This window comes from Dendropsophus ebraccatus, chromosome 1, assembly GCF_027789765.1.
Source record: "Dendropsophus ebraccatus isolate aDenEbr1 chromosome 1, aDenEbr1.pat, whole genome shotgun sequence".
Taxonomy (NCBI): Eukaryota; Metazoa; Chordata; class Amphibia; order Anura; family Hylidae; genus Dendropsophus; species Dendropsophus ebraccatus.
This window is the reverse complement of record NC_091454.1, coordinates 72,545,065-72,558,772: the sequence shown is the minus strand read 5'-3', so window position 1 is coordinate 72,558,772 and position 13,708 is coordinate 72,545,065. Positions and strand designations below refer to the sequence as shown.

At 42.8% G+C, this 13,708-nt stretch overlaps 1 protein-coding gene across 3 annotated transcripts in view; it reads right to left on the bottom strand.

Moving 5' to 3' along the window:
• Positions 1 to 13,708, bottom strand: part of RNF44 (ring finger protein 44) — a 40,379-nt gene that overhangs the window by 4,803 nt on the left and 21,868 nt on the right. For 2 of the 3 annotated variants that reach the window (XM_069972762.1, XM_069972769.1), the window contains exons 3-10: positions 11,823 to 12,024; positions 9,237 to 9,401; positions 8,049 to 8,216; positions 5,648 to 5,809; positions 5,197 to 5,312; positions 4,960 to 5,047; positions 4,749 to 4,870; positions 3,941 to 4,040 (exon numbers count right to left, since the gene is read on the bottom strand). In XM_069972762.1, coding sequence (XP_069828863.1) covers positions 3,941 to 4,040; positions 4,749 to 4,870; positions 4,960 to 5,047; positions 5,197 to 5,312; positions 5,648 to 5,809; positions 8,049 to 8,216; positions 9,237 to 9,401; positions 11,823 to 12,024 — 1,123 coding nt within the window. The remainder of the gene's footprint in view (positions 1 to 3,940; positions 4,041 to 4,748; positions 4,871 to 4,959; positions 5,048 to 5,196; positions 5,313 to 5,647; positions 5,810 to 8,048; positions 8,217 to 9,236; positions 9,402 to 11,822; positions 12,025 to 13,708) is intronic. The other variant, XM_069972777.1, reaches the window with a different exon arrangement.

Sequence of the window (13,708 nt, the reverse complement as noted above, 5' to 3'; positions counted from 1 at the left end):
GTGGGAAGGTAGTCATGGTCCCCTGGGCTGTTTGCAATGTAATCACACCCCCTCTGGGTGTGAGGGGCGTCCCGGACGCTACAGCATGCCTCTGCCAGACATCACAGCTTCACTGGAGTTAGAATCACACCCCTCACGTCCAGAGGGGAGTGATTACATTGCTGAACCGCCTAGGGGACTGTGACTACCTTACCACAGCCCACCGCCCAGATGACTACTTCGGGGTCATTACCATACAACGCGCCAATCTATAAAAGTAAGTTTATTTCCGGGGGATATAAGGACGTGATTTATCAGCAAACTTCCTCAGCTTCATAGCCATTTTTAACATGATTGGTTGCCGTTAAAGCCATTGTCCAGGCTCTCTTCCGACTGATCTGATGATGAACATTTGCTGGAGCAGGGGAAGGGGTGCAAAATGACAACTTTTTTTTTTTTTTTTTATTGCTAATTTGCTTCAGCTTTCAACCACATGCTCCTGCTGACGACTGCAGGAACGCAACCATTGTGATGCAACTGCACATTATGGAACCTCTATGAAAAGCAATTTATGACGTATGGTTACAGTGTTAAAGGGTTATAGAGGTTTTCTACAAAAACAACCAACCAGAGATCCTTAACCCTTTAAAGTGTCACTGTCGTGAAATTTTTTTTTGCAGAAATCAATAGTCCAGGCGATTTTAAGAAACTTTGTAATTGGGTTTATTATCCGAAAAATGCATTTTTATCATGAAAAAGCAGTTTGAAGCTCTCCCCCCTGTCTTCATTGTTCTCCTATGGAGAGAGCTAAAGAAAAGACCAAAACAGGACAACAAAGAGTTAATCTACAAATCCCTCACGGGATATCTCCTGTGACAGTCACCAGTGACCTGTCTGAGCTCGGATTCAGCTGTCACCCAGCTCCATGCCTGTAATCCTCTGTTATCTGCTTTCTGCTGCCGGCTAACTCCCTCCTTCCTCCTCCCCCCTCCCCTCTCCCTAGAGCAGACAGGGTACGACTCCTGCAACAAGTCACAATTTTCAGATTTTTTGGAGTGGATGAAAAAGAGGAAGGAGGGGGGGACCTGGGAAAAGGCTTTTTACATGCAGATAATTGCAGATTTGGCTAATAAACCCAATTACAAAGTTTCTTAAAATCGCCTGGACTATTGATTTCTGCAAAACAAAAAAAAAAAACACGACAGTGACTCTTTAAAGGAGAGAGCCTAAAATGGCCTTACTGGCTGCACCAATTTTCATTTTTGCTCCTTGCCTTCTAAGAGCTATAACTCTTATTTTTCTATTTACAGGGCCATGTAAGGGCTTGCTTTTTCCAGGAACAGGTGTATTTTGTAAAGGTGCCTTCTAATCTACCATAAAATGAATGACAAACCACACTGGATTAAAAAAATGTAATTCCGCAAATTTTGGGGGGCTTCCATGTTTATGTAATGCACTTTACAGTAAAACTGACATGATATCTTTATTCTATAGGTTGGTCTGAATACAGCAATATGCATGTTTATATGGCTTTTCTAATGTTCTAGTTTTTTTTTTTTTTTGCAAATAAGTATGACGAAAATGGCCCTACTGTCACTCTTTGTGGTGTCATTTTTTGTACCGTGTTGTCTAGTTTTATTACTTTCATATTTGTGTAGATTAGACGTATAAATTTTTTATGAATTGTTTTATATATAAAAACAATTCTGGCTTTATTTACCGCTTTTTGTTCAAGCTGTTCACCGTGTGGGAATAATATTGTTTTAATAGATCGGACAATTGGGCAAGCTATGGTATATGTTTATTTTATTGTGTGTTTTATTTATAAAATGGGAAAGGGGGATGGTGGGGGTGATTTAGACTTTTATTGGTTTATTGCAGTGTTATCTGCAATCTTCTGATATAACCTGCCTGTGGCAGACTATCAGAAGACTAAAGGCTGCTCCTGTCAATTACATTTAAACGCTGCGATCGTGCAGATGCCCATTAACAGTGAGGGCCTCACCCACTATGAAGTGAGCTCAGCAGCTCGGTTCATAGCCCAGTACTCTGCAAGGGTGTACACGTACACCCATTTGAGTTAAAGGAGAAGTCCGGCAAAAATTATTTTTTTATATGTTATTACTGATGGAAAGTTATACAATTTTCTAATGTACATTAATTATGGGAAATGCTCCTATACTGCCATTTCCCTTAATTTAGTGTACCAGGAAGTGTTAGAATTCTCTCAGAAGCAGTGACGTCACGACGAAAGGTGTAATTCCTATGGAGTGTCCAGCAGGGGGCGCACTATATATAGAAGTCAATGGTACTCATTGACTTCTATATATAGTGCGCCCCTGCTGGACACTCCATTGGAATTACAATGGATGTGTATGTAATGTAATATACAGTGTTTTTGATTGAATACATTTATGAAATACTTTGGGGAGCAAGTGTCCTTGCTCCCCAAAGTATTCCATAAATGTAAGCAATTAGTACATCACAGTAAGCCCGCCGCTACCGAACGCCCGCTGCTGCCGCCACTGCCGCCGCTACCGAACGCCCGCTGCTGTGGACTACTCTCAACTACTACTCTCCCCACCTGCTCATAGCATGTGCAGGTGATGGGAGAGTAGTAGCCGGGTTATATGGCTGAGATCGCCGCCGCGATGCCGCTCATCACTGCAGCTATCATCCCCCTCCTGCTGCTTCCTTACTCTATGTGATAGCTGACTTCCTGCCCGGCCGCCGGTCTCTGTTCACACGGGCGTTCGGTAGCGGCGGCAGTGGCGGGCGTTCGGTAGCGGCGGGCTTACTGTGATGTACTGATTGCTTACATTTATGGAATACTTTGGGGAGCAAGGACACTTGCTCCCCAAAGTATTTCATAAATGTATTCAATCAAAAACACTGTATATTACATTACATACACATCCATTGTAATTCCAATGGAGTGTCCAGCAGGGGCGCACTATATATAGAAGTCAATGGTACTCATTGACTTCTATATATAGTGCACCCCCTGCTGGACACTCCATAGGAATTACACCTTTCGTCGTGACGTCACTGCTTCTGAGAGAATTCTAACACTTCCTGGTACACTAAATTAAGGGAAATAGCAGTATAGGAGCATTTCCCATAATTAATGTACATTAGAAAATTATATAACTTTCCATCAGTAATAACATAAAAAAATAATTTTGGCCGGACTTCTCCTTTAAGGCCCAGCCTACAGAGGGCATACATGTATGCCCGTAGACGTTAACGGGTAAAAATTGAAACTGCATGTTCCACTCACTGACAACAAGCAGAGGTTAAATCCTATCCAGTGTTTACACCTGAGGAATCTGCAGAGATCGGTATCTGTAAATAAACTCACATTGTACATTGGACATAAATTTGCATAAATTTGCATAAATTCGCTTAAAGGACACCTGTCACCCCCCATGTCGGGGTGACAGGCTCCCGACCCCCTGTTAGATCCCCCTATACTTACGCGATCCCGCTGGGTCCCGCTTCCTGAGCCGGCCGGGTCCCGGAGATTTCAGCGCCCGAAGCCCGGCGCGCGCGCTGACAGCAGAGTCAGATTCCCATAGAGAATGAATGGGGAGTCCGATGCTCCGTCATTCTCTATGGGCATCGGACTCATCTCTCTGCGCGCGCGCCGGGCTTCGGGCGCTGAAATCTCCGGGACCCGGCCGGCTCAGGAAGCGGGACCCGGCGGGATCACGTAAGTATAGGGGGATCTAACAGGGGATCGGGAGCCTGTCATCCCGGCACGGGGGGTGACAGGTCCTCTTTAAAACAGTACCTCTCATGTTCTCATATTTCCATTGGAAAATACTGCCAGAAAATGTTTTGGTTTTTTTTCCAGCAGGAAAAAGAGTGGCGTGTCAGGCTGCATTTGTGTATCCTGTTGATATAGACCCTGATACCACACAACTTCTTTAAGAGAATAGAAAAATGGTTTGGAACATACCTTGAGCCACTTATCAACACATTTTGCGTGGAACTCATGATTACAAGGTAACACTCTGAGTAGCTGCCGACTTTCAAAATCACTAAAACACACCACACACCTGGAAGTAAAACAGATCATAAAGTTTTTTGAGCAAACTGCTATACAGTAGCTTTTTTATATTATATATTTTACTCACAGTAAAGTGCTCCTGCATTGGGGAAGAAAGAATTACTGTATATTTAGGACTAGAAGACACACCTTATATAGTCTGCAGGTAGAGGAGCCCAGCAGTGCCAAGTCCCCTGACCGATTTGTAAATGACAGAGCACTTGTAATACCTGATAATAAAATTCTGTTTCCCATTACTGGCTGTTCCCTTTGTTGCAATGCCTTCTCTGTACCCTGATGGCTTGGTGTCCAAAAGCCTCCGACAGCAATTATAAATAATTAGTGCGGCTGAAGCTGCCTGGATGCCGAGCAATCAGATTGCAAAGCATCAAGATTTGTGATGTCACGATACCAGATTTTTGAGTTCGATACAATACCAGCCTCTTTATTTCAATACTTGTTACAAATTTGATACTTAATAAAGTATGTGATTATAGCCTTAGGCTGTGCTAGAGAAATTGCTATTTTTCCTATTCCCTTGTTAATTTAGATTTTGAAGATTATAATGACAGGTACCCTTTAAGGACTGCTCTTACATCCTGGCTGTACATTGTCTGTATTATTTATATATTAATTATATATATATATATATATATATATATATATATATATATATACACATACATATACACACACACACACACACACAATTACTCACAGGGTTTGCTCAGATTGGTGGCTTTCAAGGTTGAAGCGGTAAGATGGAAGCTGCTCTATGTTGGCTTTGGTGAGTCCACGTGGTTTTGCTTCTCCTAGCCTCTCCGCTAAATTAAGCAGTGCCTAAAAAAAACAAAAAACACATGGGTTGTGAAATATCACAGATGGGGAAACAAGATCCATTGCAAAAACTTAAGGTGACCAAAGCTAACCTCATAGTTCTCCATTTCCACATCATCCACATCCAAATCCAGGCTGATTGCTGGGCCCACAGAGGTGGGGGATACAGGAAGCATGGAGCTGAAAGATGATCACGTGAGAACTTAAAAAACTGTAGCAGCAGTCTTCTTTTTTTTTTTTTTAAACCATAGCTGTACTTATTTTACTCACACAATGGAAAATGATGGTGCAAAGAACAACTGCAAAAACATGTTTTAAGGAATACTTACAGGAAGTAGGGCAAGAAACTAGGATAATATGAAGGAGGCAGTGCAGGAGGCGGCAGTGGTTGCTGCAGGCGATACCGTTGGGTATTTAGTCGCCGTGGCATCAGATGAGCATATGGCTACAGTAAGTAAACAAAAGCACAACATCATGAAAAGGTGGAAAATGCAATCTATACTACCCCAAGCAAAAGCTTATAACTCAAAAAATGCCAATATTCTTTTGACATATGTGTGGCCTAAATAAAGTACAAAGTGTAAACCAGAGGCACATAGCCCTCATCACACAGACCATCAACATGAGTAAGTCATGTAGAAAAGGCTTTGCTTATATAATGTACTGGGAAATTAAATGTTTAAAACAGTTCTTTATGTGTTGACAGTGCTGCAGAAAGAGCAACATACTCATACCAATACAGTTTTGGATTCAAAATTGCCATGCCTATGGAAAACTTACCACTGGAAAGGACAGCTCCTGGTGCAGTGCATCATGGGAGAGGTAATGCATGGGCACTGAATGGGGCAATGTAGGCACAGGGTGAGAGTGGTGGAATGGGAAGTTGCCCATGTGATGTTGGTCCCCTCGAAGATCCAACTCATTGTCTATCCTTTGCAGTGGCTATAAAATGTTTAAAATAAACAAAAAAACATTACCAAAAAGTCACTGCTATCATTTTGGAGGTAATTAGCATTCCTTGAGGACACCCTGTCCACACATTACTTATCTAGTATTTCTCCAACTGCAGTTTAAGAAGCTGAAAAAACCTTTATACAGATAATAAACAGAACTAGTGACAGTAAGTTTTCCAAGTGTTGAACTGGAGCAGGTAGAGGACAACATTGAATCAAATCTGTAATATCAAACTCCTGCAAAAGCAGGCACTAAATTTTAAGGGGATTATCCAAGATCCCCCCCTAAAAGAAAAATCAAACAAAAACCCAGCTACTTTCGTGCAAAAACCTTGTCAATAGGTTGTGTTGCGCATTAGAATTTAGCTCTATCCACTTTCACCACACCAAAACTGAGGACAAGAGTGGTGAAGTTTCTGGAAGAAAGCAGCCATGTTTTTGTCACCCTAGAAAACCCCTTTAGGGTGCGTTCACACCTACAGGATCTGCAGCAGATTTGATGCTGCGTTCAGTTATTTAAATGAAATCTGCTGCAGAAAATCTGCTGCAGATCCTGTAGGTGTGAACGCACCATTAAGAATGAATAAGTGTGGAACATACCATATTCCAGTAGAGCACCAGAGGGGCACTTAGCCAGAGAATAAGCTACACATTATTTATTACTGTGATCCAGTGGCCACCATATATGTACCACAAATATTCTAGAGTCTAAAGTGTATGTCATAATAAAAAAGCTTGACATGTCAAAAGTTGTGATCGGTGAAGGTCTCTGCCGAGACCCCACCGATCAGAAGAACAAGCTGAAAGTCATGCGTGTCATTGCAGTGCAATTCCCTGCTGTCAATCTTCTCTGTCTTGTGGCCCCATAGACTCATAATAAAGCCGTCCAGGATTGACAGCTGTTTCTCCTGACTGGTTCGGTCCCCGTCACAAGTTTATTACTGGCCATCTGCCCCTTCATTGCTGGCCCATCCAGGCCATCCTGATGCAATCATTGCATGTATAGAGGGAAGTGTGAACACTGTGCTACTGAGAATCCCAGTGGCCAGACACCAACAATTAATTTTCTATGTTGTGGAATCTAAACAATGCTGAGCCCACAAAAAATGGCCATGCATGTACAGTGAGGTCCTTTTAGGACATATCCTGTTCTGGTGATTGGTGGAGGCCCCAGCACTTAGACAGGCCATTGATCCACTAGTTATCTTACTTTGTGGGAATACCCATTTAAAGGGATACTCCGGGCTGGGGGGCTTTTTGCTTATGGTCGGGGAGGTGGAGGATGAGGGCAATGGCGTCCTCTTACCTCCCCGGTTCCAGCGCAGTGTCCCAGATCGCGCCGCTCCTGGTCAGCACTGCCCGGCCGCTTCCTGGTCACTGACGTGGGCTTGAGACATGACGTTTCAAGCCTGCTCAGCCAGTCAGTGGCAGGGGCGGGATCCCACCTCTGCCACTGACTGGCTAAGCGGATTAAAACGTCATGTCTCAAGCCCCTGCAGAGACCAGGAAGCGGCTGGGCAGCACAGACTGGAAGCGGCGTGCTCTGGGACACGGCGCTGGAACCGGGAAGGTAAGAGGACGTCATTGCCCTCATCCACCTTCTTCCCGACCATAGGCAAAAAGCCCCCCAGCCCAGAGTATCCCTTTAAATGGGTATTCCCACAAAGTAAGATAACTAGTGGATCAATGGTGGTCTAAGTGCTGGGGCCTCCACCAATCACCAGAACAGAGGATATGTCCTAAAAGGACCTCACTGTACATGGTTAAAAATGTAAAGACTGAGTCCAAAACCAAAATGTGGTCTGCATCTACTTTTAACGAATATTTATTTATCTAATAATTTCTTTTCCTCCTTTATTTTTTACCTAAGTAACACAACTGCTATAAAATATTTCTTCCAGCTGTCAGAGTGAAAAACTTTTTAGATTTTGAATTCAGGGACAGACTTATTTTAAAAAGAAGAATGACCAGGAAGTTTTTTTTTTTTTATATATATATATATATATATATATTATATATATATATATATATATATATAGATACACCAGAGATTTTAAATGTAGAGAAGATATGCCTGTTGTATAAAGGCATATATATTTTATTTTTTTAAGTGTCATGTAAATATTCTTCTCAAAGCATCCATGGTAAACTGTATACCATATGTACCTCAATGAGCAGGACAAGTATAATCAACAATTTATGAAACACATTGTTAACCAGGCACTTACCATTCTCTGTGGTTGCACTGTAACAAATGGGGCAAGAGAGGCCATATGGGGTGGCTGGTGTGGTGGCAGCGGTGGATGAGGATGCAAAATGTAATGATCGCTGGAAAGAAGAGGAGGAAATGGCTGGTACGAGACAGGAAGTTGCTGCACGGTGCACCCAGGGATGAGCTTAAAAGAAAAAAAGATAAGGTCTACTATGCTTAAAAATTAAGTGTTAGTACTTAAAATAAAATCAATAGTAAAAAACAAAACAAAAAGAAGCACTCTATGTGTGGGCTTGGGGAGAGGCAAGTTTGTACTTATCGAATTCCTCCTTGCCCATACCAGATTTTCAAAGTGGCCGAACTTAAAAGGAACACTTAGAAATTGCATATTAAATGCTGACCCTTCAAAACGGCAAATAAAAGCAGATTTTTTCACGGCTACATGAACAGAGATGTTAAATTGCAGAACAAATAGTCTTATTGCTATAGAGCTGTGTTACCATGTCAGTGGTTACATATGTAATTTATAGGTGTCAGTTGTCTTTTGAAGTTTTCTATTGCTTCAAATGAGGCAAATTTTGAGTAGTAATTACAGAGCGGGTCAAAAGTCTCAAGAAAACTTTTCAGTAACAAAAGGAAATATTACATTAGAATACCCCAGAAAGTAATTGGTGAGGGGGCTTATCCTTTAGGCTATTTGGCTGCTGCTCAGAGAAAGATAAGATGAATCCATCAGAAGGACCCATACTCTCTCAGACACAAGGAAGTCTGGTGTGTGTGTGTGTGTGTGTGTGTGTGTGTGTGTGGAATGATAAAATTATTACTATTAATAGTAGGAGAGAAATTAAAGCCAATGTACCACCGGTACATCGTTTTTCTGGTATTTACATGGATAGTGCGGCGAGGGGACGCTGGTGCTGCTTTATCCATCTAAAAATCAGAACAGATGTACCAGTGGTACATTCGCTTTAAAGAGTCACTGTTGTTAAATTATTTTTTTGCAGAAATAAAAAAAAATATAAATAGAACAAAAATCTTTTTAAAAGGTGTCCATAGCCTTTAAGACATATACCTGAAACTGCAATGCAGACTACCAATTCTTCTTTAGCTATAACATTTTAGACAAAATCCTACACTAGAATATTTTTAGCAGATTGCTTTTAATCATTGACCAAAAAATCTTTTCTTTTATATCGCCACTTACTGGAGGAGGAAGGCAGCAGAGGGGGTAGTGTTGACCGCTGAACATGACAGAACATGCTGGCAACTGCTGGGTACTGCACCCTGGGATGTGCTGCCCAGTGTGCAAAGGGAAGCCTTGGGTTACTGTTGTAACAGTGTATGACAAAGGGACAGGTCCCTGGTGTACCTAGATATTAAAAATAATGTAAAAACATTTACTGTACTATTAGAACACAGTGAATTATGTTTCAGTGTAGGCTCTATGACCCAGCTAAATTAAATTCAACAGAAAGCACATTGAAAGGGGTTACTTAGGTATTAAAAATTATTAAATTTAGTTGAGAGCAATAGAAAAAAAAAAAAAAAAAAAAAAAAAAAGAACACACACACAAAAACCTCTAAGGGCTCAGCCACACTAGCATTTTTCTTTTTTTCTAACGGATCCGTCTATATTAAACGGATGAGCATAAACTGATGAGCAGACTGATGCAAACTGATTGCAAAATGTTCCTCTTTTTTTAATGGTCCGTTTGTATTTTGGCTTAAAAAAACCTGACTTTTGTACATCAGTTTGCATCCGTTTGCATCAGTCAGCATCCGTTTTTCTATCCGTTTATTTTTCTTCTTTGGTGTCTTGCTGCTTCTGCGCATGCTCAGTGCAAATAGGGATGAAAAAAACGGATGTGAACAGAAATACCTTCCGTTTTAGATCCGTCCTCATTGACTACAATGTCAAAAAAAAACGGAAGTGCACTTTCTGTTCGTGATCAGTTTTTTTAAGCGGAAAGAAAAATACTGCAAACACTATTTTTTCTTCCGTTCAAAAAAACGGATCTTGAACGGATTGCATGCAAACGGAGCACAATTAGGGCAAACTGAGCACACTAAAATAGATCTGACAGTTTCCGCTTTGCTTACTCTAAAACGGAAAAAAAAAAAAAAAAAAAGGACGGAATGGTGCCGGATGGTTAAACGCTAATGTGAACGTAGCCTAACCCTGGTTTCCCACAGCTCCCAGTGTGATACCATGTGGTCCCATGCTTGCACTGCTACTTCATATTTCGAAGATGAACTCTTTGTAGCAGCAACAGCCTGCTTAGGCAATCACTACCAGGGCACAACACTGCTGTTTTAAGCGATATGCTGAGCTGGCAGTTCCTGCTCAGAAAAGTCTTGAAAGTAGCAGTACAAACAAGGGGCCAGATAATGTCACATAAGGAGCTACAGTGGATGTATGTTTTTTTGTTTCAAACCTGGGCAGATATATATAAAAAAAAAAAAAGTAGCAGGCTCCTAAATAACCCCTTTAAGGGTATATTCACACGGGCGGGCTCGCAGCGAGATTCTTGCTGCGAGCCCGGCAGGTCCTGGCAGTTCCCATACACTACATATTTGCTGCGGTCTAAACGACCGCAGCGAGTATGTAATTCTGCCGCCCTTAACCCCTTCTGCTCCCTCCCGGCTCCCCCGCTGTAAGCATACTTTACCTGTCCTTGCTGCACGGGTCCAGCATCCTGCTCTCCCGTCCGGCCAATCAGTGGCTGCAGCTGGGCAACACACTGATTGGCCGGACGGGAGAGCAGGACGCCGGACCCGTGCAGCAAGGACAGGTAAAGTATGCTTACAGCGGGGGAGCCGGCCGGGAGCAGAAGGGGTTAAGGGCGGCAGAATTACATACTCGCTGCGGTCGTTTAGACCGCAGCAAGTATGTAGTGTATGGGAACTGCCGGGACCTGCCGGCCTCGCAGCGAGCCCGTTCGTGTGAATATACCCTAACAGCAAATTAAAGTTTAATCCAACAGGACTGAACTTGAAGGTAATCTGTCAGCTATAATTTAGTTAGACAGCTGTTAGGTTAAGATGACAAACTGTACATTTCACATAGCCAGTTGTGCCTCCAGAAAATAGAAAATGCTTTTAGGGTACAAACACACACACCGTATGCGCAGCAGATACGCATTAGATCTGCAGCAGATTTGGTGGTGCAGATATGATGCTGTGTTCAGTTATTTAGATCTAATCTGCTGCGTATCGCAGCAGTAAATAAGCTGTGTATACGGTGTGTGTGTTTGTACCCTAACTCTTCTATCGAAAGAGTCATTCCCAAGCTCCTGAAGTGTAGCCACCTAGAATTTCTCCTCACTCCCCCTCCCAACTTGATTGAAAGTCAGCTGGAAGCAGAGTTTGAGGCAGGGTCAGGTATGGGAGACAAGAGAGTCAGGTATAGAAGAGTAACAACCCTCAGCACTTCAATGGCTTGGGAATGCCTCAGACTCTGTTTACAGAAGAACAGAAGCACTACTGGATATATGAAAGGTACCAAGTGTATCTTTGGCTCACCAGCTATCTTAGCAAATGTGGCGGTATTCCACCTGCCTCAGTGTCAAATGGCGTCTCTATGGTAAGGCTCACGTGCCTCCGCTCAAAGAATTGACAGCTGAGAGCGGAGGCACGTGGGCCCTCCCATAGAGAATCAGTGTCACACAGGCAGGTGGGATTCCACAGTTAAGAGTTCCGCCACATTTGCTCAATGTGAACATAACCTAAATACTATAAGCCTCCCACCCACACTTCATGAGTGAAACACATGAATCAGAAAATCAGTTACCTGCTCATGAAGGTCAACCATGAATGGGGTTTGCTGAGTGGAGTGTGCAGCGGGGTGGAGCATTCGTGGTGGAGCGCTGGTGAGGGCAAAAACTCTGTGTTCATCTACAGGAAAAAAAGTAGCCCGGAAAGAATTATCATCCTGAATGAGGATGCCCTGTTGAGGTCTGTCCCTCCTGCCCCACTGACGCCTCGTTGGAGGACTAGGAATAAAAGGGAAAATAAAATCTGTAAAAATGTTCCAGGAAAAAAGAAAACAAAACAAAACTTAGTACCAACAATGATAAACCCCCCAGCAACAAATATATCTTTGAATGAATAAGAGGCAACAGCTAATAAGCTATGAAGGTATGGTCAGTTTGGACAATGATCTGTCAAATCTTTCTGTAAGGGTCCATTTACACAGAATGATTATCTGACAGATTATCTGCGAAAGATTTGAAGCCAAAGCGAGGAAAGGATTTGAAAAGAGGAAAAATCAAGCTTTCCTTTATGACCTGATCTTTGTTTATAGTCTGTTTCTGGCTTTGGCTTAAAATCTTTGGCTTCAAATGTTTGGCAGATAATCTTTCTGTGTAAATGGACCCTAAGGAACCACCATGAATATAGATAACACATGGTCAATGTTCCTCTGAATTCTTGATGTATATCGCTAGCTAGGCTAATAAGCATTTAGCAACTGAACGATAATGACTGTTCATAATGACAGACATTATACTATTATTGCAGTGTACTATATTAAAAGGACAACTCCGGCGGGACCCCCCCCCCCCCCAAAAAAAACACACACAGACACCATACTCACCATCCCTCCGGTGACGATCGCCACTCCATTCGCCCGCCGTCCGCCTCACCGTCACCTGCCTCCGCCGTCTAGCGATGTCTCTTGCTTCCGGGTCCATGAGAGAGAAAAGGCTGCCAGTGCGCTTGCGCACCGGCAGCCTTTTCATTGGCTGGAGCGCATCACATGGCTTCCAGCAAGCTCAGCCAATCAGGGCTGAGCAAGCTGGAAGCCATGTGATGCGCTACAGCCCATGAAAAGGCTGCTGGTGCGCATGTGCACCAGCAGCCTTTTCTCTCCCATTCACTCTCAATAAAGACGCTGAAGAGGAAGAAGACCCGGACCGCCCCCAGCTCTGACGTCACCCGACACCAGAGAAGAGGACCGTGACGACCGTAATAGGTAATGTATACATTCTTTAACTTCCGGGGTGGGGGGTCGGGGGTCGGAAAGTGGGGTAAGGGGGCCAGACCGGGTATTTAACCACATTACAAAGTTATATAACTTTGTAATGTGTGTTAAATAAGCCAAAAAATGTTTTCGCCGGAGTTGTCCTTTAAGTGTGCATGGTCAGCTTCAGAAGCCAATTTCAAAGAGGACAATGAAGTTACTATTGGATACATATGTAAATAAAGTCATGTTTCCTGTCTCTCTGGTGTGGTTACCTCCATCCTGCAACCTTACATGCCCATGAGTATACTAGACTCACCATACTAGCCACCTTCCGATATCTTACATTCACCAGGGCGCACACTATATTTAACACTAGAGTTATCACCCTATTCTTATTACCATTGCTTTCTCCATTCAAACTGGTATGTAGGCAGTCATAACCCTGGGTCTTTATGCAGGATATTAAAAAGGGTATTCCCATCTTAACTAACATAGTTAAAGTGTAACCATCATTTCTTGCTAGTGGCAGGAGGATATGCTGTTAAAATTCTGCCGCTGGTACAATATCTTCCTACTGTATTGGCATATGTTTTCTTCTGTGTTCCTGAACTGAAGTTCCATCAGATAAACTCTGAACCCTTTGAGGACAAAGCCCAAAATGACCCAGTGGACCGCGCCAATTTTCATATTTGTGTTTTCGTTTTTCCCTCCTC